A 27167-nucleotide genomic window follows, 5' to 3' on the forward strand; every position below is an offset into this window, starting at 1 on the left:
TGGATGAATGTATGGATAGATAGGTAGGTAAGTAGATTGGTAGATAAGTAGGTAGGTAGGTAGGAATATCGGTAGGTAGGTAGGTAGGTAGACAGACAGACAGACAGACAGAAAGGCAGGCAGACAGACAGGCAGACCTTTTGGATGTATGTATGTATGGTATGGATGGTATGGATGGATGGATGGACGGACAGACAGAAAGAAAGAATGCGTCAGCAGTGGCACTTTCAGAAAGTTAGTAGAGCAAAGCCAGAGTGGGAGTTGAAGTCCACACAAGTTGCCAAGGTTGAGAAACATGAGCTGAATATATCAACCCAGCCATTCTGGTTTAGAGTTTAGCATTCCGGCTTAGTCAGTGAATAAACCATGTCTAAGATCTTCCTGCTCCTTAATGCAGCTGCCCCCTCTGCCCCTTCTGCAGCCCCTGCAGCTGCCCCCTCTGCCCCTTCTCCAGCCCCTTGCAGCTGCCCCTCTGCCCTTCTGCAGCCCCTGCAGCTTCTCCTCTGCCCCTTCTGCAGCCCCTGCAGCTGCCCCCTCTGCCCCTTCTCCAGCCCCCTTTGGCACCCAATTTTGCAATGCCAACCTCCCCGGGGCAGCGATGCAGCCGACCTCACTTTGCTTCAACCCAAGGCCCACTTCCATCGGGCCAAGCAAGGGGAGGTACTCTGCACATGCTCAGAGACTCCCAACTTCAGTGAAACGTTCTGCCCATCTTTATGCTCCGCCCGGGAGGAGGAAGGCGTGCGGAAGCAGCCCAGATGAGGGGAGGCGGAGGGAACGATCACTTGGAAACTAAGCAAGCAAGCAAGCGCAGGGCTCTGTCCGAAGAACCGGGCTGCAGAGGGCGGCTAGGTTCTAGGTCCAGGACGGCCACGTAGAGCCGAACTGAACTGAGCGACGCGCTTTGGAGAGCCACAGCTGCACCCACCTGCTTCCTGCGCGCAAGCCCGGCTGGCTGGAGAGGCGGAGGCCAGGCGGGTGCTGCGCGCTCCCTTGTTCTCCTCCAGGGAAGGGGGCCCTAACGCCGGACCACCCACCCCTTCCACTGCGCACCTTGGGAGGGTTTTGCTTTCAGGCCTTCTGGCATGCCTCCTCCACTTCCACCGGAGAGGGCAGCCTGCAAGCTAAGGCGCCCTCTTTCCACCACCTCCCACCTCTCCCCCACCAGGCTTGGCAAGGCTCACCGCGCGTGGGTTCTGCATTCGAGGCGCCGGTTACAGTCAATGGGCTGCGTGGCCGGCAGTCAGTGAGCCTGCGGGACAGGCACCTCGAACGCCCCCTGCCACCTCTTAGAGCCCCCTGCTGGCCCCCTTGCCTCTTACCGCCCCCTGAGGCATCCCACCGCCCCCAGGAGACGGTACCGCCCACTTAGGGAACCACTGGTTTAATCAGTAACTCCGAGACAGGCATATTCTCAAAGTGCTTTATTAAAACAAAAAACTTGGCACGCCTGTGAGATTTCAGAAACTAAAGTTTCCTCCCAGACCTCCCACAATACTCAATCAACACCCACCCATTTTCTCCCACATCATCAATCACGTGAACCAATCACCCTTCAACTACAATTCTTGCTGCGCCATAAAGAATGACCTTGATTGTCTTACGTATTTATGTCTACTAAAAATTACTCAAATACCAACAACCCCCCTTTCCATCCTCCGTATCAGTGTGGCAGCTTTTAATAGGGATTCCAAAGCTGACAAAGGATATTGCAAAATCCCCATTCCCTCTCCACCCACTAACCTGCTTTCCAGCTCCGTTCTCTTGTGCAGGGCAACAAAAGAAGACCCAGACGATCAGCTGGGACTCAGGAGGCAGAGACTAAATGGGGGCGGGGCCAGTCAGAAGTGGTATCTGCCGGTTCTCTGAACTACTCACAATTTCTGCTACTGGTTCTCCAGAACTGGTCAGAACCTGCTGAATACCACCTCTGCTTGTTTCCAAAGGGAAAGCTGGGGTGGAGGAAAATCTGTTTAGGCAGCATCCATGCTGAAGAAGACTTTATGTCTGCAACAGAAAGGAAGTGGAAGCTTGGGATTGCTACTTGCAAAATTGTTTGCCGTATCAGAGCATTAAGAATAATTGGCTTTCTATCCCTCCTGTGTAGAAGTAAGGGATAGCCTATAATAAAGAGCTTGAATGCTGTGAGTGACAGATATGGCATACTTCTTTATAAAGGTATGACTATTCGGCATTTGGCTAGAAGGGTCTTGTGGAAGCCCAGACCTTGGAGTCTTAGGATAAGTCATAATCACTACAAGGAAAGAATGATATGTTAATGTAAGGTTGCTCTGCAGAACACTGTAAAGCAAGCATGACCAACACGTGGCCTGCAGGCCACATGCGGTCTGGACAGCCAATATTTTTGGCCCCACAAGATCGTAAACTTTTATTATGTGATTTCTATACGTTAACGATATTATATATTTTATATGTGGCCTAAGACAATTCCTCTTCTCTCAGTGAGACTGAGGCAAGCCAGAATAGAATAGAATAGAATAGAATAAGAATAAGAATTAGAGTGGAGAGTAGGATAGGATAATAGGATAGGATAGGATAGGATAATAGGATAGGATAGGATAGGATAGAATAGAATAGAATAGAATAGAATAGAATAGAATAGAATAGAATAGAATAGAATAGAATTCTTTATTGGCCAAGTGTGATTGGACACATAAGGAATTTGTCTTGGTGTAAATGCTCTCAGTGCACATAAAAGGAAAGATACATTCATCAAGAGTCAAGAATCACGAGGTATAACACTTAATAATAGTTATAGAGTACAATAAGCAATCAAATCATACTAGGAAACAGTCCATATAAATTGTAAGGATATAAGCAACAAAGTTACAGTCAAACAATCACAAGTAGGAGGGGATGTGATAAGGAGTGATGATAAGAATAATAATAGTAGTGCAGACTTTGTAAATAGTTGGACAGTGTTGAGGGACAATAGTTGGGCAGTGTTGAGATTAGCAGAGTGATAGCGTTCGGGAGAAAAAATGGCCTTGTGTCTGGTTGTTCTGGTGTGCAGTGCTTTATAACGTCGTTTTGAGGGTAGGAGTTGAAACAGTTTATGTCTGGGATGTGAGGGGTCTGTAAGGTTTGACATCCATGTTCTAAAGTAGGGATCGGCAACCCACAGCTCTGGAGCCTCATATGGCTCTTTCATCCCTCTGCTGCTAGGTCCCTGTCACTCAAAATATGTATTACAATCGTCAATGTGCAACACTTGCCGGCATGCGATTAATAGGAGCTTTTCAACCCCTAGTAGGCCAACCATGGATAAATCCAAGAAAAGTTTCAGAAGAAAACAGGACGTTTAATTCAACTACATACGCTAGTTTTGTGGCCGCTCAGGAAATAGTCAGGCACAGGAAGGGTTTTCTGTGGCTCCTGGTGTTTTCTTTTCTGTGGGGAAACAGGTCCAAATGGCTCTTTGAGTGTTGAAGGTTGCTGACCCCTGTTCTAAAGCAACAATTTATTTATTTACTTATATGTATCTGCCTTTATTATATTACAAATAATTCAAGGCATCAAACATATCCAGCGCACCTTCTTCTTCCAATTTTCTGCACAACAGCCCTGTGAGGTGAATTGAACCAAGAAACAGTGATTGGCTCAAAGTCACTCAGTTGGTTTTCATGGCTAAGGCAGGACTAGAATTCACAATCTCATGGTGATCAGCCCAAAGACACCCAGGCAGCTTTTATGCCTCAGACGGGACTAGAACTCACGGTCTCCTGCTTTCTAACTAGGTGCCTTAACCACTAGACCAAACTACCTTTCTAGTCGATGATTTTTAAACAAGCTAGAGGTTCTTAGAAGGGGAGGAATCGAACCTGCACCAAGTCAAATTGTGCTATTCCATTCCCAAAAAGAAGACTAAGCCATATGAAGGAGTAATGGCAGAGTTGGCAAGAATAGAGAGAAATTGTCATCTTTGAAAGCCATATTAAAACCAGATGCTTCCACACTGCCACATTCTTGAGTCTGGGAAAATGGGAGGGGGGAAGTTCTTGGAGTGTATGTGATTAGACACAATAGCATTCTTCTTCTAAGTCAAGGTCATGTTATTTCTGCACCTGGGTGAGGGGAAGTCTCAAGTTGGGATAAATGGTGATTGGGGCATGTGATGCGATGATGGGTGCAGGGGGTGGATTTGTAGTTTTTACTTACTGCAAAGAAACCCGGAACTTTCAGATTTGGGATTCCCCAGATGTGCCAGTTTACTATCTCAATAAAACAACTTTTGAGAGAATGTCGTCTCGGAGTTTGTCATGCCCCTGTTAGAATCTGACTCTGAGGGAGAGGAGGAACAGCTGACAGGGAATGGGAGTGTGCTCTGGAGGTTGTGGAGGAAACTGGGGAAGGGCACAGACCGGCTGGGCATTCAGAGGAAGACCCAGGCCCATCCCCTCTTCATCCTAGGGCACGCAGGGAAGAGCGGATAAGGGAGAAACATGAATGGCATGGTCTACATGGGAGGAAAGGGCCTTGATTCCTTTCATGGGCTGCAGCTGTGAGAACTGTTTAAAAGAACAAACTGTGCATGGGCCCGTGCTGGAAGCAAAGCATGAAAATATTTCTAGTCTTTCAGTTGTTATCTGAGTTCTGGCGTCCTTCCCAGTGTGTGTATTTCGATATCTGTGGAAGTCTTCAAGCCCTTATCCTGCCTTGTCTCATTAATTGCTTCAGTGTGGTTTGTGTTGTTGTTGTTGTTTTTATATAATTTATATGTATTGTAAGTTTGAACAGAAGTTCTTCCTTTTCGCAACTGTTTGTGGGGGAGTTTTTTCTCCAGTCAATGATAATTGGACCTTTGAAGCCAAGTTGAAGGAATTAAAGGGACTTCCCCTGTTTTTGTGACTTTGTTGCTTTTGCATCCCACCCTGGATCATCACAGAGTTATTTGTTGGAGTGGAAGTTTTCTGGAACGCTGACAGAAATATTGATTCGCTTTCCCCTCCTCTTTCTCCTTCTTTGTTTAGGGATGAGAAGAACCAGTCCATTATCGTTAGTGGGGAATCCGGGGCGGGCAAAACAGTCTCAGCCAAATACGCCATGCGGTTCTTTGCATCGGTGGGAGGCTCCTCCAGCGAATCCAATATTGAAGAGAAGGTCCTGGCTTCCAGTCCTATCATGGAGGTAAGGTCTTTGATGATGCTGGTGTGGGGGAGATTGCATAGTTTTTGTAGAATGCAGAGGAGAACATTTGCGTCACCCTGGAAATATTTAGGCATGTTGTTTAGTCACTAAGTGATGTCTGTTTCTTTGTGACCCCATGGGCTATAGCATGTCATCTATTATCTCCTGGAATTTGCCCTGATCCATGTTCATTGTGTTAATGATACTATCTAGCCATCTCCTCTTCTGTCATTCCCTTCTTCTTTTTCCTGTGCTGAAAAGATTCACCATCACTGTCCTATCGTGTTTCTCCAACAATATGCACCCCCCAATAGGAAGACCCAACATGTTTTCTAGGCATAAAATGAAATTAAGCCCCTCCCCCCAAATTTAGGCCTAGTGTAAAACATGTGAATTTGGGGGGGGGAGGCCAGGGGGGGAACTTGCCATTAGGAGTGCGCCGCGGGCAGCTACGCCTCACCATCAAGCCGCTCCTAACACCATGGTGGAGCACGGAGGGCTCCCTTACCCCTCCCGGGTCAGCAGGCGGGCAGCGTTGGTGTGGATGTCCGGCAGCGTTTCAGCTGCTTCTCAAGCCTCCGTAGCTTCCAGGGTTCCCACTGGTGCTGGCGCCTCTCTCGCCAGCGCCGTCTCCAACAACAGCATCTGAGTTGCTCCCGCTTTTCCTCCATCCCCATAACAACAGGGGGAAAAAGATTTTGAGGTACCTGGGAGCGCCGCACGCTGCGTTTTGGTTTAATCCCAAGTGGCTGGGTGGGTGTGAGAAGAGCCGAGCGAGCGTCTCTGCTGCTGCTACCCGTGGTGTTCCAGCCTCGGGCTCTGCAAGTTTCCAAAAGTCCCGGTGCGCAGCCCGTTCCTGCATTCCAAGTGCCCAGGCCGAGCTGCAGCTGTCCCTCTCTCGCCAGTGCTGTCTCCAATAACAGCAGCAGCAGCGGTGGGAACCGTGGAAGCATTTCAGCCGCTTCTCGGGTGGGGGAGCCGCCTCCATAAACTCTGCGCTGTTTTGGAGCGCCGCTGGCGAGGGACAGGCAGCTCGGCCTGGGCGCTTGGAATGCAGGAAACTTGCAGAGCCCGAGGCTGGAGCACCAAGGGTAGCAGCAGCAGAGACGCCACTCGGCTCTTCTCACGGCCACCAAGCCGCTTGGGATTAAACCAAAACGCAGCACGTGGCACTCCCAGGTACCTCAAAATGTTTTTTTCCTGTTGTTACGGGGATGGGGGAAAAGCGGGAGTGACTCAGATGCTGTCGTTGGAGATGGCGCCAGTGGGGGGAGAAATTAATTCACCCCGAAAAGACATCCTAGCCGTTTTTTCGGGCTCAAAAAAAAAAAAAAAAAAAGGCCCGGCCTTATTTTGTGAGAAACACGGTAGTAGGTTTGTGAGAGTTTTCATCCCTCTTTGCCAATGTTTTCTGTCTCGGGGCCAGTTTTTATGTTGCTTGCTCTTCCTGTTATTTGGCTGTGCTGACTCATGCAATTTCTAAAACACATGCCACAGATGTGCAAAGGCACCTCATCATATGCATCAGTGCAGCCAATCAATTAAAATTAAACGGTGATGTGAGCCAACAAGGCCAACACGACACTAATACTCAATGATGAGTATCATCATCATCATTTCATTTTATTTCTGTACCAGGGCTTGATTTTGAGGTGGGAATTAAAACCTTTGGGCGATCATAATGAACTCTGCAGGCCAGTCCTTAATTGTAGCTGCGTAAGCTGCAGCTGAAGTACCAAGAGGCACATCAGAAAGCTTTCTCAGAAAGAAAACGTATTTTTTCTCTCTTTGGAAAAGCTGCCAAAACACTCCCCATCCTGCTATTCAAAGGGGATGAGCGTGAAAGTCTTAGAAAATTTGGAAGGTCAGCATTTGAGTAGTGCCTGTCCTTTTATATACATTTGGGGCCTTTCAATTCCAAGGCAAAAAGGAGATAATGAGGTAATGGTAATCCTCGGCTTACAATGGTTCATTTAGTGATGGTTCAAAGTTACAACACCGCTGTAAAAAGTGACTTATGACAATTTTTCGCACCACTGATACAGCATCCCCATGGTCTCAGGATCAAAATTTGTGTGATGACCTGGGGCGTGGCACAAAGCAACACAGTCAAACAAGCAATAAGAGTCCTTTTATTATCTCCAGCTTTGCCCCCAATGTCTAAGTTACCTTCGGCTGGAGAAAAACTCTCCCAGGAACAGCCTTCAACTGTAGAAAATTCAGTCCAAAACCAGGTACATACAAACTGTAACTAAAAATCCAAACAAACCATGCTGAAGTAATTAGCTGGACAAGGCAGGAGAAGGAAGTTCAGACTTGAAAGCATGGCAAAACTCACACAGTTGGGAAGACGCCAGGAACACAAATAAGCTTCGACGATACAAGATAATTCACGTTTCTCCCAACAGCTTGCTGTGCACAGCTTCCTCTTTTATACACTGCTCCCAGCTGCAGCTAATGAAGGGAATCAGAGCCCTTTCCTCCTTCGTAAGCCACGCAACTCACATTGCTCCCTTCTCTGTTCCTCCCATCTCCTAGGATGAAGAGGAAGTGGACTGGGTCTTCCTCTGAATTCCCTCTCCCTTGTTCTACCTCTTCCCTGCTCTGCCCAGACGGACTTTGCCCTTCCCCAGTTTCTTCCACAGCCAACAGAGCCACACTCCCACTCCCTGTCAGCTATTCGGCTTCTTCCTCTGAGTCAGATTCCAACAGGGGCATGACAATTTGGATGCTTGGCAACTGGCTCATATTTATGACAATTGCAGTGTCCCGGGGTCACGTGATCACCTTTTGCAACCTTCTGACAAGCAAAGTTCAATGGGAAAGTCAGATTCACTTAATAACTGTGTTACTAACTTTTTTTTACTATTTTAATTTCTTTATATACATAAACATTTTTGAATACAGTGTTTTGTCCGAGTCTGTTATTTTACAGTGAATAAGAACCATAGCCAGTACTATAAAAAATATTGTCCCTTTTTCTAATAAGGATACTTATAATATCATATAATATTGTAGTTATACACCATCTCTGTTTTTAATAAAAACATTCATTGTTTTCTTTCTCTAACTTCTACCCCTTTGTCTTTAACCAGTCGTAGAATTTATTCCATATCAAGTAGTCTGAGTCTTCCCCCCCCACCAAAAAAAACCAAACTCTGTTACTAACTTAACAACTTCAGTGATTCACTTAATAACTGTGGCAAGAAAGGACATAAAATGGGGAAAACTCACTTAACAGATCTCTCACTTAGCAACAGAAATGTTGGGCTCAATTGTAGTCGTAAGTTGAGGACTACCTATATATAGCACTCCTTAAACGTAATACTTTTTTCCTAAAATGTGAGCTTTGGCTCACATTCTGACATATTTATATTTTGAGAATTTAATAGCTTTGCTCCCCCTTTTCTAATAGTCTTTCAAAGGAATTTTATTACCACCCCATCCTGTCTGTGTTCTATGCGTGTGGACACTGCATTAAAAAATCTGTTCCTATTTCAAAAACTCCAATAAGATAGAAATATGAGCAGAGGATTATTGGCATGAATGTATTATTGTTATTTTTGCTTTTAATCAACTTTTAAAACCAGAATCCATGCCTTCATTAAAGCTTAACTTAAGATCCAGAGTTGTAAATTCTTGATAAGACACTATTTTTTATGCCAGTTTGTTGTTGTTATTAATTTTAGTTTTGGCTAGTATAATAGGTTCTGTTCTTATGTAAGCTGTTTTCCACTTAACAGGCATGGTTGCTAAGCACAGTTTCGCTAATACCTTTGGAAGCACAGTTCATTTCAATTGCTTTACTGTAATCAGTTTAGCTCAAATTCTCAGCTATTAAGACACAAATATGTGGCTTTGTCCCAACTTTGCATGTAGTAAAAGAATATTTTATAATTAATCAGTAAAGCTATATCCAGAACTAAAACAATCAGTGCAAGCTTCCATTGATCTCTCATAGAAAGTAAATACTATAGACTAATTATGGTTAATCAGGATTGTTTGAATAAAACACAGTTGCTTGGATCCATATAGGATAATACACCGCAAACCATGATCTCTGCCAACAACAGTGGCTGGATTCACACCACGGCCTAACCCTAACCCTAACCCATCTTAAAAAGCCAAGTTTTGGAAATAATGATCTAGAGAATCTAGAGTGTTAATTAAGTATGATAACAAAATCTTATCATAATTACTTTGCTGCCGGCTTCATTGTTTACCCTCTAAAACAAGTTTGTAAAGTCAATCATTAAAACAAGTTTGTAAAGTCAATCAGGTAGAGGAGATAAATCTAATAGATATTTTATGATCTTGTTAAAGAGTGTAGCACTTAATCTTCAAGCAATGGTGCTCTCTCCATCTTTCAATCTCTCGGTCTTTCTCTTAATGTTTTTTTTTTTAGTTATATGTAATTAATCAATGAAGTGCATCTGTGAGATGAATGAATATTGATGGAAAAAATATATTATATTTTAAACCTTTTATTAATTTCATAAAGGCAATTGGTAATGCAAAAACAACCCGGAATGACAACAGCAGCCGTTTTGGGAAATACATTCAGATTGGCTTTGATAAAAGATACCGTATCATTGGTGCCAACATGAGGACGTACCTGCTTGAGAAATCAAGAGTTGTATTCCAGGTTAGCTTATTTATCATTTATTTATTTATCAATTTATTATTTATATATGATATTTTATTTTGTATATATATATATATATGTGTGTGCATATATCTATGTATATATCTATCTATATCTATCATCTATCCGTCCATCATCTATCCATCCATCCATCTATCTATCATCCCTCCCTCCCCACCCGTCTATCTATCTATCTATCTATCTATCTATCTATCTATCTATCTATCTATCTATCTATCTAAATTTTGTTCTTTTTGATCTGATAATTGAACAAGAACTGTATGATAGCTTCGGTCCAGAATGGTGCTCATCCCAATTATTACAAATCCTGCAAAATACAATGCTATGTTACAATATTAATTACAATAGATGGGACTACTCTGTGTCTAATCTGTTGTAGAGTTTTGTGAATCGATGCCCCTTCCGTCATGCCATATGATGAAGTATAGTGAGAATGGAGGTGTTTCATTTTTAAGGAATTCTAAGAATTAGTGTAATTTGCTTTTATACTTAGAAAACAAAGTATTTGCCTTAGTTAATTCATCTCCTCTAGTATCCAACTGCCATTACATTTGAAAAAGAAACTGGGCACATTTGATTGACCTATCTGACAGAAGTAGCTAAATGAAGAATTGTAGGAATATTTTGTAGGAATATGTAGAAACGGCAGACCCGTTATTTGGTTGCAGGTGCTTCTGTAATGGTATACAACTAATAACGTGATATATTCTTCCCGTGATTAAAAAAACAGTGCCAACCATGCAATAGCCTGGAGGAGGAAGGACCCACACCCCTGGGGACATGTGATCACCCCTCCCCCGATAAATGCTCAGGAAGAATTGAATATGTGCACTGTGGTTCTATAAACCTGGATAGGGAAGAGGGTTAGAATAGAGCAGGGGTGTCAAACTCGATTTCATTGAGGGCCGCATCAGAGCTATGTTTGACCTCGGGAGGCCAGGGAGGGCGTGGCCAGGGAGGGCGTGGCCAGCTTGACATCACTCGTGTCGGGGCACCTGTGGTGGCCAAGTACTAAGGCAGGACTTCCCTCAGACCAGTGGCAGGATTCAAATATTTTTACTACCGGGTCTGCGGGCGTGGCTTGGTGGCCGTGGCAGGGGAAGGATACTATAAAATCTCCAGTCAGAGATGGTATTTGCCGGTTCTCTGAACTACTCAAAATTTCCGCTACTGGTTCTCCAGAACTGGTCCGAACCTGCTGAATACCACCTCTGCCTCAGACCCTCCTTCACTCTCATTATAATTTCCTTCCTTCCTTCCTTCCTTCCTTCCTTCCTTCCTTCCTTCCTTCCTTCCTTCCTTCCTTCCTTCCTTCCTTCCTTCCTTCCTTCTTTTTCCTTCCCTCTTCATTCTCCTTCCCCTCTTTCCTTCTTTTTCTTTGTCTTTCCTCTTTCCCTTTCTCCTTTCCTGTCCCTTCTTGCATGCTCGAATGCAAAAGGGGAAACATTTCTCCTTTCGTTTTGCTTTGCTTTTAGTTTGTTTTGCTAGCCCTCTGAAATATAAGTGACCTGAAATATGAATAAGGCATCTCAACAGTCCTTAGCTATCTGAGATAGGATATGCAGGAGCCCTTGTTTAAAGATGTTTCAAATGAATAACTCTCCAAGGAGTGGTTTCACATGGAAAAAGTCAGCAAGATGCTGAGAAGGCGTCTAGTTTTATTTGAATCTTCTCTACTTCGAATGATTTGGCAGATGTACTCATTCCAATTGAAAGGAAACTTACTAGCCTATGATTCATTAAGGTACATCGACATTCAGGAGTAGTGCAATGGTCTAGAGGTGGAGCTTTTGCCTCACAATCAGAAGGCTGTGAGTTCGATCCTAGGTAGAGGCAGATATTTCTCTGGGCACACTGAGAACATATCTGCTGAAAAAAACTCCGCATTGGTGACAGGAAGGGAATACGGCCAGTAAACACTCAGCTCCATTCAGTTGCCCAGACTCCACCCTGCAAGGGATTATGGTGTCATTAAAAGATGATGATGGACATTGAGAACCGTGATTTAGAATCTACAAGATCCACCTTAGGAATGAAAATCTTGGCAGGATTTGAGTAGCTTCACAATCAGCTATAACTAAAACTTAAATCTGAGTCAGCTGAGTATACATAGTCCTCGACTTAACAACCATTCATTTCATGACCGTTTGAAGTTACACAACAGCACTGAAAACAATGACCATTTTTTGCACTTAACAAGTGTTGCAGCATCTCCATGGTCACCTGAACAAAATTTGGACAACAAATTTGGACACCAACAACTGGTTCAGTGAGCACATGCTCACCAAAACGGTTGTTATACCAGCAGGGTCCCATCCGTGCAGCTGGACTTAATGTTTTCTTCCTTGAAAACATTTTGCTTCTCATCCAAGAAGCTTCTTTGGTTCTGAAGAATGCCAGTTCTTCAGTCAGAACTGAAGAAGCTTCTTGGATGAGAAGTGAAATATTTTAAGAAAAAAAAAACACAAGAAAGTCCAGTTTTTGAAAAGCACCGTTGTGGCAAGAAAGGTAGTAAAATGGCCCAAAACTTGCTTAACAACTGTCTTGCTTAGCAAGGAAAATTTGGGGCTCAATTGTGGTTGTAAGTCAAGGACTACTTGTAATTTGTAACTATGGACCAATGTTTGAGCATTGTGTTGTATTTTCATTCCTCTATAATCTCTCCTTTGTCCTTTGAGATTAAGGTTACATACATAACACCTCCATTTAGATCCTAATTAGAAGAGACACATTGAGTCAGAAACTTAAGCAGGATCCGTTCTAGCTGGCTGATGGATAGGAAACCTCTAGAAAATCCCAGGACTGTAGCCTATATTTGGTATACAATCTGTAAAAGCTTCATTTGAAAGAGGCTCCTTTCCACCTTCAATTCCTTTACTATAAAATAAAGATAATCCCTCATGCATTTTAAGGATGGTGGTTTTGGACTTTCTCATTCTTTCATAACAGTAATCAGAAAAATTCCAGTTTGTTTGTCCTCCATTTAATATTAGTCTCCTAGTGTAATTAAATTAAAACTAATTGTAGATAAAAAAAATTTTTTTTTAAAAAAAATCCATTTTTACCTTGAAGAAATGCATGTGAAATTTGAGTTTGAATAAATCTAGGGCACAGTTCCCCAACTTTTGGGGGGTTGGTGGCCTAGGGGGAACGGGGGAAAGAGGGGATGGTTTTGTGGGAAGGGCAGGTGCATGTACTCACACAAGTGGGTCAAGAGCACCTGTGTCAGTGGGGCCCCGAGTGCCTATGATACTTGTGTAAGTGGGTCCGCGAACCCCTGTGATGTTCACGCAAGTAGAGCTGTGCATGCGCATGCAAGTGAACCAGCCAGCCAGGGGTGAGCTTCAAAAATTTCAGCAACCGGTTCTCATGGCCATGGTAAGCGTGGCCTAGTCAGCATCCTGCATCACGGGGGGGGCATTTTCACCCTCCCTGGGCTCCAGAGGCTTTCCTTGAGCCTCCAGAAGGGCAAAAACGGCCTCCCTGACCTCCGGAGGCCAGAAATGGGCCTGTTTCCAGCCTTCCGGAACTTTCGGGAGGCCCATTTTTCACGCTCCCAAGGCTCCGGAGGCTTTCCTTGAACTTCTGGGAGGGTGAAAACGGCCTCCCCTGGTCTCCGGAGGCCCTCTGGAGGCCGGAAATGGGCCCGTTTCCGGCCTTTCAGAGCCTCCCGGAGGCCCGTTTTTCACCCTCCTTGAGCCTCCGCGTGGGCCCTGCACTTACCTGGCATCCAAAATGGACTGCGTGGAGACTCCCGGGAAGGGCAGGGTTGGGTTAAAGGGGCAGGGCCAGGTGGGGGGGCAGCCAGGGGTGGGATTTGCGATTTCACCAAACTGCGCAGAATCTTAGCTAGAGAATCGTCCAAACCCGCAGCAGCCCACCCCTGCATCCAGCCGCTCACATTGCCCAGTTGCAAATAGGCCGCAGCCCACAGATTGGGGACCCCTGATTTAGAGAACAGCAAAAGGACATGCTGAATGATTATTTAATTAATTTGCACCTCATTTCTCCGCAAATAAATTAATGTTCTTTCTCAGGCCACTGATGAACGAAACTATCACATTTTCTATCAGCTGTGTGCCTCTGCTAGTCTTCCAGAACTGAAGGACCTCTCACTATGTAAGTATGCTATTTTGCACATAGCATTCAGCCTCCACAATGAACCTTCAAAATAATGTCTGAAGCTCCAAATAATAAATTTGTGGAGCCTAGCATTTCCAAGAAAAAGAACTGTGTCTGCAGAAACAGGGAAGTTGTACAACCATTGGCAGAATTGGTTTTGTGAAACAAAATAAGCAGCTTGCGGTCTGACGCACCATTTTGAGATCTCACCAGGGATGGTGTTGAAGTTCCAAAGGCTTTTGGTGTCTTCAGTTTCCAGGCTCTAAGAGAGATGTTTGGTGAGTTTATGGTCTTCTTGGCATTCATATGTCCTTGGCTTGTAATTGTAGCCCTAACACAGATAGTTAGTTAAAAACTAGCTCTAGTCTTCCCTTTGGAGCAGGTGATGTGATCTGAAGATGCAGAATATTAACATCAGCCATAATCAGGGCACTTCCTTGTGAAATTGCAGATGAATGCCCTAGACATCTGCATGGGCAGTGGGCCCTTTAAAATGTACTATGGATCCAGAAGGAATTAACCAGTTTGTCCTATGGATCCAGAAGTAATTAACAGGTGCTTGGCAGTTCCATCTCATATATCTGGTTGATCTCGGAAATTCAGAAATATCTAAAGTTTTGGATGAGATCACTGCTAAGGTACAATCAGAGAGAACCCTTGGTTTTGTCGTTGTTCAGTTGCTAAGTACTGTCTGACTCTTTGGGACCTCATGGGCTACAGCAGTGGTCCCCAACCTTTTTTGTACCAGGGACCGGTTTCAAGCAGAAACATTTTTTCAAGGACCGGGGGAGGAGAGAGAATCCGACTTTGGTAGTTTGCTTGCAGACGTTTCATTACCTGACTAGGTAACATCTGATGTTGTTACCTAGTCGGGTAATAAAACGTCTGCCAGCAAACCACCAAGTTCAGGGAGCGCCTTGGTCCTGCCTCCTCAGCCCCATCCCTCAGGTGTCTCCCTCCCTCCCTCCCTCAGGTGTCTGCCTCGTTCCTCTCTCAGTCACTCTATCGCTCCTACAGCAGCCCAGGAAGAAACTGCTTCAAAGAAGCCGGGGTGGGGGGTGGGGTGGCTTTTCCTGTCGCCACAGCTTCCCGAGCGCCGTTTCACCCCCGCCCCGCCCGCTCGCGGTTCAATCCACAGTGCTCCGTTCTACCTGCCTGCCTGCCTGCCTTCTTCGTTTGGAGCAGCTTCGGCTGATAAAAAGAGGCGAATAGTTATTATTCTCAGCGAAGCTGCTCCCAAACAACCAGACAGGCAGGCAGGCAGAACGGAGCACTGTGGATTGAACCGCGAGCGAGCGGGCGGGCGGGGTGGGTGAAACGGGCGCTCGGGAAGCTGCGCGACAGGAAAAGCCACCCCGGCTTCTTTGAAGCAGTTTCTTCCTGTGCTGGTGGAGGAGCGAGAGAGCGACTGAGAGAGCTGACCCAGAGAGCAGGACAGGCTTGGTTGCTTCCTCCCTCCCCTTCTTTCATTTGTGTCCTTGATCCTCGATCCCAGCAGCATTCACCGAAGGTGAAGAAAGCTGCCATTTTTTTTAATTTTTTTTTCTTTGCGGCCCGGTAAAGAGTGCTCCACGGCCCGGTACCGGTCCGCTGCCCGGTGGTTGGGGACCCCTGGGCTACAGTATGCTGGGTGTCAACTCGTAAATCATTCCTATGCTTGTTCCCGAGTTGCCATAAGAAGGAGGGGGGAAAGGCCTGAGGGAGCAGTGTGGCAGATGAAGGCCAGGAAGCACATTCCATGCTTATCTTGTGGAGATTGTAGCCTAGGCTACTGGATCTTCTGCCCTCAAAAATCTTTCATTGGAGTGCGTGATTGATGACACCCAGCCCTTGAATGTGTTTTGTTGGAGAACCTGATATATGACACACCCAGGGGGGTGGGGGTAAACAGGGTCATAGGTGATAGTAAATTATGTGTCACAGAGTTGGCTTCATACAGGTTAACTCTGGACATGTTACTCCTAATAAATCTTCTGGTTTCCTTTGAAACTTGGTTCAAGACTCATGATTTAATTAGGGCAATCCTCGGAATCCTGACACTGGGCCTCATCATCTCCCAGAGTTTGCCCAAATGCACATTCATTGCGTTGATGACACTATATAACCATCTCATCCTTGGCTGTCTCCTTCTCCTTTTGCCTTCCATCTTTCCTAATATTAGGGTCTTTTCCCAATAAGTCCTCTCATTGGCCAAAATATTTGAGCTTCAACTTCAGTATCTATCCTTCCAAAGAACAGTCTTGAAATGATTTCCTTTAGCCTCTTGGTTTACTGAAGAGCCAATGGAAGTATAAAAAGCTGCTTCAAATGAGGGGATGGAAGACCAGAAATGGACCAACTAAAGCCTTGGGAGGAGCTGATGTTTGAACTTGTGTGGTGTCTCATTTTTCTGTGCTTATTGTGTGCATAGATTGTTTCCTTGTGGGTTCAGGGTTCAGGCAAGTCCTTTCATGAAATATGAACTAAGTGAAAGCATTTCTCCCGCTTAACTTAGTTTTGCTGTTGTTTCTATTCTAGTGGATGCCAAAGATTTTTTCTACACATCTTTGGGAGGAGACACCTCCCTTGAAGGAGTTGATGATGCAGAAGATTTTGAGAAAACAAAGCAAGCTTTCACCCTGCTTGGTAAGGGCTTCATCCCAAACTGGGCTGCTTCCTAGGAGAACGTGTGGCTGATTCAGCTATCCTGTATAAGGGTCTTCAAACTTGGCAAGTTTAAGACTTGTGGACTTCAACTCCCAGAATTCCTGAGCTAACATGACTGGAGGTGGAATTCTGGGAATTGAAGTCCACAAGTCTTCAAGCTGTCAAGTTTGAAGACCCCTGCGTACAAAGATATAGAGTAACTCTTCAGGAATTTTTCACAATATTGCAAAGTTTCAATAGAAGAGAATATTTGTAGCTCAGGGTTGAACTGTGGGATCCTTGGTGTTGTTTGAGCTTGGTAGTTTTCTTGCAGACATCTCATTAGCATACTGGGTAACACCATCAGTTAACCAAGCTCAAAGAGCATCAAGGAAAAGAGCATCAGTGTAAAGCAGAGGTCTTCAAACTTGACAGCTTTCAGACTTGTAGACTTCAACTCCCAGAATTCCTCCTCCAGTCATGCTAGCTCAGGAATTCTGGGGGTTGAAGTCCACAAGTCTTAAACTTGCCAAGTTTGAAGACCCTTGGTGTCAAGTGTTTCAAATTTAGCTACCGTGTGGACTTCAACTCCCAGAATTCCCCAGCCAGCATGCATCTTAAAGTTGGCAACTTGGTAAAGCCTTGGTGTAAACCTTGGAGACATTTGTGTATACTGTCCAGTGGTTTTTGCAATACTTTTATAGGTTACCATTTTAATTAAATAATTGGTTTATTTGGTAAATTGCACATATTTAATGTTATTTTCAATATAAATGTCGGAAGAATCGCTAAGGAGCAGGCATGAGGTTAGAAAGTAATTTTAAGTAATGCAATGCTGCCTGCAGGATAAATTTACTTAGTACTGTTTGTGTGGTGCTTAAAAACGTATGTGAGTGAGTGGGTATGCACATGCCTGTGGTTGTATGCTTTGTGAAGATATTTTCTTGGCCCTTTACTAGTGTAATTTCTATTTGTTGCTTAGTCACATTGCAGTTTCTTGTGCTGCCAATCACCATACAGGAGCTAAAACAGGAATAGAAGAACTTCAAGCAGTAATGGTGAATTTTTTTTTGAGCTCGGCATATCAAATATCAAAATGCCTATCTTGACTCTGCAGGTGTGTATCTCACATACATACCCCAAGCAAAAGAGAAACATTTTTTTTTTGCATTTTCATTTATCTTTAAAAAAAAAAAAACCACAGCCCAATCATGTGTGGTGCTATCATTATCATATCTATAATTACCAAAAATGAAACACAAGTAAAAAATTCATTTTTGGAGGCTGTGGAAGCTGCACAAGTGCCCAGCCCTCTTGTGTGACTTCCAGAGCCTGTGGAAGAGCACACCCAATTCTTGCACAACCTCCGCAGCATCCAAAAAACCGTGCAAGGAAAGGGCACGCTTTCAGGAATATAGTCAGTCTTCAACTTCCAACCACCATTTCTGTGGCTAAACAAGACAGTTGTTAAGTGAGTTGGACCTAGGATCTTTTTTATTTTTTTGCCATAGTTAAGCAAATTAAGTGTTAAGTTAATCAGATGGGCGTTAAACCAATCTGGCTTCCCCCATTGACTTGGCTTGTTGGAAGTCAGCTGGGAAGATTGCAAATGGTGATCACATGACCCAAGGCAACGCAACTGTATTTAGGACCACCCATATTTTGATCATGTGACCATGAGGATGCTACAAGAGTTGTAAGTGTGAAAACCAGTCATCAGTCCCTTTTTCAATGCAGTTGGAACAGTTACTAAATGAATGGTTGTAAGTCGAGGACTATCTGTAGTTGTGGGTGAATGCTGGTATGTCACCCAAAATGTATAGATAAACCATCGCCGATTTAACAGATTAACAGATAATCAGAGTTGGAAGGGACCTTATAGGTCATCTAGTCCAACGCCCCGTCCAGGGAGACCTACACCATTTCTGACAAATGACATTCCAATATCTTCTTTAAGGTCTCAAGTGATGGCGCTCCCACAACTTCCGAGGGCGACTTCTGTTCCACTGGTTGATTGTTCTCACTGTCAGAAAGTTTCTCCTTATTTCTAGGTTGAATCTCTCCTTGACCAGTTTCCATCCATTATTCCTTGTCTGGCCTTCAGGTGCTTTAGAAAATAGCTTGACCCCTTCCTCCTCTCTGTGGCAGCCCCTCAAATATTGGAAGACTGCTCTCCTGTCTCCCCTGGTCCTTCTCTTCACTAGACTAGCCAAGCCCAGTTCTTGTAACCGTTCTTCATATGTTTTAGTCTCCAGTCCCCTAATCATCCTGGTTGCTCTTCTCTGCACTTTTTCTAGAGTCTCAACATCTTTTATAGTGTGGTGACCAAAACTGGATGCAGTACTCTAGGTGTGGCCTTACTAAACCTTTATAGAGTGGTATTAGTACCTCGCTTGATCTTGATTATAATCTCTGTTAATGCAATTTAGGATTGCATTAGCTTTTTGGGCTGCTGCTACACACTGCTGGCTCATATTTAGCTGGTTGTCCACTAAGATTTAAAGAGAAGACAGTTTCTCTCTCTCTCTCACACACACACACATGCCCAAATTGTGGTGTTTGTGGTCCAGGGATGGGCAATTGATGATGGTCCAGGTTTTGCTGAAAATCCATCTTCCAGCATCCTTGTCGTATGCCATATTCGCTGGGACTGCCGGCAAATTGCTGTGCAGGCACTTGAAAATTGTATATCAATCATATTTTTCAGGAGTAAAGGAGTCCTATCAGATGACCATTTTTAAAATACTCGCTGCCGTCCTGCACCTTGGGAATGTGGATTTTCGTTCTGAACGCGATGGAGAATCCTGCAGTATAACGGTACGTTATTTTTTAGCGGGCACGCCAGGTCCCCTGTACTTCAAAGAAGAACCATCTTTAGATCTGCTTTTTTTCCCCTTCATTAATCTTTTGATGAATGCACATCAAAAAGAACCAGGGCTTTGATTGTGTAAGACAACCAGAGACTCCTAAATTGCAAGGGCTTCTTTCAAGAGGGCGGTGCAATTTTTGTGACACTGCACATCTAACGTTATGCAAAGTCTTGACATAATTATATCCCATGTCAAGGAAGTTCCCTTGAGACCTTTAGGGTTTGGGAATACGTCTTTGCTTCTCATTATGCAGGCAGAGCATGGAAGGAAGGAATCAATGGCCAGAGTTTTATAAGCCTTAATAAATCCTGCAGAGCAAAATGCTCATCCTTCCACTCAACCCACCGCTATTCTAACCAGATAAAATGTGATACAATTGCTGATTAATCTATTACGGTTAGTCCTCAAGTTACCCCCAAATTTCCATTGCTGAACAAGACAGTCATTAAATGGGTCTTGCCCTATTTTAGGACCTCTTGTCAGCGTTCCAGCAGCCCTTCAATCTGCCCAATAACTCCAAGACAGACATCTTCTCAAAAGTTCCTTTTATTTTGGATAGTAATTGGCACAACTGTGGAATCCCGAATCTGAAAGTTCTGGGCTTCTTTACAATAAGTAAAAACTACAAAACCCATCTTCTGCACCCATCATCACATTACATGGCCCAATCACCATCCGTCCCAAGACTTCCTCTCATTTAGGCACAACACAACCTGACCTTGAATCAGAAAAAGAATGTTATTATGCCTAACTAGATATACTCCAATAAATTCCTCCCAGGCTCAGATGTGGCAGCGTGGAACCATCTGATCTCAATATGACTTCCAAAGCTGACACCTTTCTTGCCACGGTCGTTAAGTAAACCACTGCAGTTGTTAAGCTAGTGACCCGGTTGTTCAATGAATTTGGCTTTCCCATTGACTTTGCTTGTCAGAAGGTCGCAAAAGGGGATCACTTGACCCCAGGACACTGCAACCGTCATAAATATGAGTCAACGGCCAAGCATCTAAGTTGTATGAAGATGCTGCAGTGGTCATAAATGTGAAAAATGGTCAAAGTCACTTTTTCAGTGTCATTGTAACTTTGAAAAAGTTCACTAACCAAATGGTTATAAGTTGAGCGCTGCCCATATGTGTTTCCATGACTGTCAGCTGAAGCCTTTTGTTTTTTTCTCATTCAAATATTAAAGTGGTTTGTTTTTTTCTAATTCAAATATGAAAACATTGTTTGCACGGTAGCTGCACTTCCTTAAGAAATAATGCGGTGCCCTATTTTTAATTCTTAGGCTTTGAATACACTGGGCCCATAAGCAAATCTTCTTTTCAAGTATTGCTGTCCTTAAGGATATTGTTGCTGTTTAATTGAAATGCATCCATAATTCTGAACAGTTGATCTGCCTGCTAACTTATTTAATCAGCAAAACGCAGCAAAATATGAGGTGCAGAGAAAAAGTTTTCTACAGTCTATGTTCAGTGGTGTGTTTCAAATATTTTTACCACTGGTTCGGTGGGCGTGGCCTGGGGGGGTCGCGCTTTGCCTGCGCCTAACGTGCACTTTGCACAGGTGCAGTGGCATTTTGACTCACCTCCTGCAATCCTGCACTCTCTCCCTGTTGCTTCAGCAGCTGCCACGCGGCAACTGCTGAGCTGCTCAAAGCAGCTGCGCTTCAAAAGCAGGACATAAAGGTTAATATGGGAGCCCGGACGGGTGGGTGGGCCCAACAAAGCATCAGAGAGAATTGGGTTTTTTTTCTCCGCTGCTCATCACTACTACCGGCTCTGCAGAACCGGGCCGAACCAGTAGAATACCACCACTGTCTACGTTCCTTACATCAGGGGTCCCCAACCACCGGTCCACGGTCCCCAACCACCGGTCCGTGGGACAAGTCCTACTGGGCCGCTGGTTTGCTGGGTGCCGCCATCTTTTTGATGAAAAAGTGCTTCCGGTGAGCTTTTTCCGGGTAGAAAGCTCACCGGAAGCACTTTTTCATCAAAAAAGATGGCGGCGCCCAGCTAATGCCGGTACCGGGCCGCGCCATAAAAAAGGTTGGGGATACCGGGTCGCGGCATAAGAAAGGTTGGGGATCACTGCCTTACATAATACAGTCTCCTGGGGGCTCCTTTCCTTTGGTTGAGAATTGCCAGCATAACAATTACGTGCTAGTGAAGACTTCTTACAGTAGTAATTCTGACACAATTTGAGGGCAATAAATGAGGATTGTCAGGACTTCAAATTAGAAAACGGGATTCTCCAATTGTGCAGTTTTTAACCCTTGTCGCTCCAAACTAACAAAGCTGGAAACGAGAAGTCCTTGGTGTTCTCTGAGCTCGGTTGTTTTCTGGGAGACGTTTCATACCCAGACTAGGTAATGTCATCAGTGCCATTGAGTAGTTGGGTAATGAAACCTCTGCAAGAAAAACAACCAAGCTCAGAGAGCACCAAGATTTCCCTCATTTCAACTTTCTACTACAAACATTCTTCTTTATTGGAATAGCAACAACATTTAGACTTATATGCCACTTTCACAATGCTTTATAGCCCTCTGTAAGCGTTTACAGAGTCAGTCTCTTGCCCCCAACAATCTGGGTTTTCATTTTACCTACCTCGGAAGGATGGAAGGTTGAGTCAACCTTGAGCCTGGTGAGAATCGAACTGCAGTCAGTCAGCAGAACTAGCCTGCAATACTACATTCTAACCACTGCGCCACCAGGGCTGTTTCTTGGAAGCTGGAAACAGCAGCCCAAGAAGGCAGCCTCAAGTAGATCACCAAGGGTTTTCACCAAAGGTTTGGGGCAGATCGTGACGGTGTGCTGTCCCGTTGGTTTGGTGGTCTCGGGTCTGGTTGCCCTCTGTCTCTGGTTCCCGGTGGCTTCCTCATGTCACTAGCGTGTAATGCCCCGTCGACTTTTTTTGGCTACTCGGAACCACTCAGTCGGTTCCGGATGTCCCGATAGGCAGTTACTTTGCTAACTTGCTGGTCCAGTCTGGTTCTGAAAAAATGAACCAGCATCCATTCAGGCAAAAGGGGTAGCTTCCCACTGATTCTCCTGAATTCACAGATGTGTTCCTTGATCGGTCGCCCTCCCTGCTTTAGGTTGCTGAGCTCATCTTCTGCATACGGGTTATCCTCCTCAAATCTAGCCATTGGTGAATTAGAAGGTTGATGGATGTTTTTTTGTGTGTGTTTTTTTTTTGCCCTCCGGCGACATGAACCTCTGCTGCGTGCTTTCCTGAATCAGATGTTTTTCTTTGTGTCCTAGAACCAAGATGAACACCTGCATCATTTTTGCAGATTACTGGGAGTGGAGCATAGCCAGTTGGAACACTGGCTTTGCCATCGGAAGCTGGTCACCACTTCGGAAACCTACACCAAGAATATGTCCCTCCAACAAGCCGTCAACGCCAGGAATGCGCTGGCCAAGCACATCTACGCTCAGCTGTTCAACTGGATTGTGCAGCATATCAACAAGGCCTTGTACACGACGGTCAAGCAGCATTCCTTCATCGGTGTGCTGGACATTTATGGGTGAGCAACAAGCTTTGGGGGATCCTGTTCCTCCCCCCCCCCGTTTGGCTGCATTTGCTACGATCAGCGCTGGCATTCCCAGGGTATTTCCTGCATCTTCTCTAGGCAGTATAGAGTTAAGTAAGTTTTGCGGTGTGGCTCTTTCCTCTTATTTGCCAGAGCCACAAGAGCAACACTTGTAAATTGTAGAGCAAGTTGTAAGGGAGGATTGTCTCGCATGCTGGCATCAAAATCAGTTTGTGGGTGTGTCGCTTTCTTTTTTTTGTTTTCAAATTCTGTAAATCACAGCTGGAGCAGACAGACTTCTGAGATATTTTAAGTGTCTCTCTGTGTGTAATAAGTTGTGCTGTGATCATAGGGCTTGCTCTGCCCCTCTCTTGTGTGCAGGGAAAAGGGTCATGTCCTGTCTCCAGTGACAGAAGTATGTGAGTGCACTAATTTTTGCCGTCCGTGACAAATCAATGCGGTTGGAGCAGATGTGACTATTGCAAAAAGATGGATGAAAATCGCCCCACGTTAGAAGAAGAGGATGGATAGTCTCTTACATAAGTTGGAAACAAGAATGAGGCACAAAAGCATTTGTCTGTTGTTTTAAATATAGATTTTGATCTTGGAAACACCACATGTTACTATAATAATTGGACATTCCTTCTTACAAAAACTATGGCTTTAATAATAGGAATAGCAATAGCACTTAGACTTATATACTGCTTCACAGTGTTTTACAGCCCTCTCTAAGCTGTTTACAGAGTCAGTCTATTGCCCCCAATAATCTGGGTCCTCATTTTACCCACCTCGGAAGGATGGAAGCCTGGTGTGACTCGAACTGTCAAATTGCAGGCAGCCGGCAGCCAGCAGAAGTAGCCTGCAGTACTGCACTCTAACCACTGCGCCACTGTGGCGCATAAATAAAGATTATTTATCAGGAGTTCTTACAGTTGTTATGAGCTTGCCTAAATGGTTTTCATTTCTTGCTTGATAGATGAAGCAGGAAGGTTATTGAGGAGGACTATGATAAAAGTCTACGGACATTCTTAGTTATCCAGGTCATGGTTGTCCCAAAGTTGCTTTTTCAAGAGGCAACTGGACTTTCTTTGTTTTTCCTTGAAGATGTTTCACTTCTCATCCAAGAAGCTTCTTCAGCTCTTCTCGGAACTGAATCCATTCTCACAGCTGAAGAAGCTTCTTGGATAAGAAGTGAAATGCAGGGATGGGATTCTACCAATTCACGCCTATTCTCTAGAACCAGTTGTTAACATTCTAAGCAGTTCGGAGAACCGGTTGTTAGAAGAAATTACTGGCCTAATCCTGTAAGGAAGGCAGGAAGGAAACATTCTGGTGTTGCTTACAGAAACTGCCTCTCTGTTAACCCTTATTACATTCTTGGCAGGACTAGACTTCCTATCTCAGGAACTTCTCTGGAGTTTCCCCCCCCCTCCTTTGCTGGTACTTTGCTTGTGTGGAGTGACCATTTAAAGTTACAATGGCACTGAAAAAAGTGACTTATGACCATTTTTCACACTTAAGACTGTTGAAGCATCCCCACAGTCATGAGAGGCCAGGCGAGGAGATGCGTGCCTCGATGTGAGTGATATTGAGTTGGCCACACCCAGCTAATAACATGACCACCAAGCCATGTCCACCCAGTCACATGACCACCAAGCCACACACCCCCACCTAAGCCACGCCCATAGAACTGGTTGTTAAAAATTTTGAATCCCACCCCTGGTGAAATATTTTCAGAGAAAAACCAGAAAGTCCTGTTGCCTCTTGAAAAAGCACCTTTGGGACAACTATGATAAAAGCAATCGATGCATCAAGGCCCTTACTGCCATCCATAGCCAAGAAAGTTAAGTGCCTCCAGGTTGATCTTAATGCGATTTATTGAAAGGAGAAGTTAGGCTATATAATTTTGGAAATAACTATCTTATTCATAGTAAGGATGTTAAAGCGAAGTATTTTTGATGCATTCTCATCCCCTAAAGCAGTGGTGGCTAACCTTTTTGGGCTCCTGTGCCAAAATTGCCCAGAAAGCAATGCACAGCCCCCCACGCCCCCTGTGCATGTGCGCGCAATCTCCCCATGCTGCCCGCTTACCTGCATTGCACCTCCCAGCTGATTTTCGGCCCATTTGAGGCCTTTTTCAGACTCCCAGAGGCTTGAGGAAGGCATTTGGCAGCCTTTGCAGGCCGAAAAAATAGGCCCGTTTTGTCACTTCCGGTATTTCTGAAAATACAGGAAGTAACGAAACGGGCCTATTTTTCGGCCTACAAAGGGTGCCAAATGCCTTCCTCAAGCCTCTGGGAGGCTGAAAAAAACCTCACACAGGCTGAAAATCAGCTGGGAGGCGCACACATGCATGGTGAGGTAACTTTGCCTGTAGCTTGCATGTCTGCGTGCCACAGGTTCGCCATCACAGCCCTAAAGTCAGACACAATTGGATTCCTGTTCCTGGGCACAGAGAATGCTATTCCAGGATGCATCCTTGTAGAGAATTCCCTCTGTCCCTTCTCTAACATCATGACATCCAAACATTTGTTGGTGCCATTCAATAGGAAGATGGTTTGTGTTTTGTTTGCTGAGGTCTGGCTTTAGGGGCACAGCGTGATTCAGATGAGTGACTTTGGGAAGTGTTAATCAGGATCTCTGGATGTTTTGGTATTAGATTTCATACAGTAGCGGGAAGCAATTGAATGCCTACTTTATTTGACAGTAGATAGGAATCAGATCCATTAAAGCAAAGCCCAAATCAAAGCCATAGTTGAAAAGAATGCAAGGCGAGGGTATTAAACTCTTATCTCGAGAAAGACATTGTGCTAATCGATTCTAAAACAGGAGATTGGATTTCCTTTATAGCAACATGCTTAAAAACCATAAAATGTAATGTTATTATCTTAAAACTTTCATTTTCCTTGAATGGTTTCCATTAAGCTGTTACACTTGACAACGGAGGAGTACTTATTTTGATAAAATTGAAAAAGATGGAGGAAGTTTTAAGCGAATGTGTGTATATTAAATAAGAATTTGGAGTTACATGTGAACCTTCTTAAAATGACAGTTCAAAGCTATTTTAAACCTTTTATCTATAGGGCCTAATGAAAGCAGTCTGGTACTTTCGTCGTCTGGTAATTTTTCTTAGTTGAATAGAAAGAATCTCATTTTCCTCCCCTTTTCATTCTTCAACGTTTGTTTTGTATCCAGAGGTATTATTTCTCTGTAGATCTTACTCAGGATTTTGTCAGACCAAAAATAATAAACTATTCAAACTTGTCTCATAAGATATTTTAATGCTGTTGTACAGATGCCTTCAAATGCTTTGTCTCTCTGTCTCTCTCCCTCTCCTTCTCCCTCCATCTATCTCTCCCTTTCCCTCCCCCTCCCTCTGTCTCTCCATTTCTCTCCCTCCCTCCCTCTCTATCTCTCCCTCCCTCCCTCCCTCTCCTTCTCTCTGTTTCTCCCTCTCTGTCTCTCCCTCCCTCTCTGTCTCTCCTTCCCCTTCTCCCTCTCCCTCACTCCCTCCCTCTCTCTGCCCTCTCTGTCTCTCCCTCTCCCTCCTTCCCTCTCTGTCTCTCCCTTTCTCTCTCCCCCCGCCTTCTCCCTCCCCTGACTCTCCCCCTCCCCCCACAAGAATCTGTTGCAAATATTTCATTATAGGATTGGACTTCATATGGTAAAAATGTTAGAAGGTTGAGAAGCACTTAACAATTTCCCCTAATCCCTTGTTAATGTTCTTGTGTCATTGTGAGGAATGTAAAAATATGGTTCCTATGGCCCAGGGACGAGGTCGGTGTTCTAGCTATTGAAATTTGGAAATAGGATAGGTCTCTAGCACAGTGGTCCCTACCTTTCTGGCTTGGTGGACCAGTGCCGGCGGGATGGGGGGGGAGAAAGAGAGATGGTCCCACATGAGTGATGGGTGAGCATGCGCGCAGTTCCATTTGCATGAGCGGCAGGCATGCACGACGCTCAAACAAATGGAGCTGCATGCACGCACACACTCACCTACTGCTTCCTGGCCCAGTTTTGAATGGGCCACAGCCCTGTACTGGGCTGCACCGTGGGGGATGGGGGGGGTTGGGGACCCCTGCTCTAGGAGATAGTGAGTGATGGAACTGATGGAGCTGTTAGCCTAAAAACATTTCTTCCCCAATATAATGTTCTCCAAGTATATTGGAATTTACAGTTCCATATTTTCATCCTGTGATAGCTA

At 44.6% G+C, this 27167-nt stretch overlaps 1 protein-coding gene across 4 annotated transcripts in view; it reads left to right on the plus strand.

The window, feature by feature from the left end:
• MYO5B (myosin VB) overlaps positions 1-27167 on the plus strand; it is a 330775-nt gene that overhangs the window by 150606 nt on the left and 153002 nt on the right. For all 4 annotated transcript variants that reach the window (XM_087958648.1, XM_087958649.1, XM_087958650.1 and 1 more), the window contains exons 5-10: positions 4992-5148; positions 9650-9793; positions 13852-13933; positions 16454-16561; positions 19269-19378; positions 22692-22957. In XM_087958648.1, coding sequence (XP_087814774.1) covers positions 4992-5148; positions 9650-9793; positions 13852-13933; positions 16454-16561; positions 19269-19378; positions 22692-22957 — 867 coding nt within the window. The remainder of the gene's footprint in view (positions 1-4991; positions 5149-9649; positions 9794-13851; positions 13934-16453; positions 16562-19268; positions 19379-22691; positions 22958-27167) is intronic.

Source organism: Notechis scutatus, chromosome 2 (genome assembly GCF_049901735.1).
Source record: "Notechis scutatus isolate UNSWTSFEM ecotype Mainland chromosome 2, rNotScu1.2, whole genome shotgun sequence".
NCBI classification, from domain to species: domain Eukaryota; kingdom Metazoa; phylum Chordata; class Lepidosauria; order Squamata; family Elapidae; genus Notechis; species Notechis scutatus.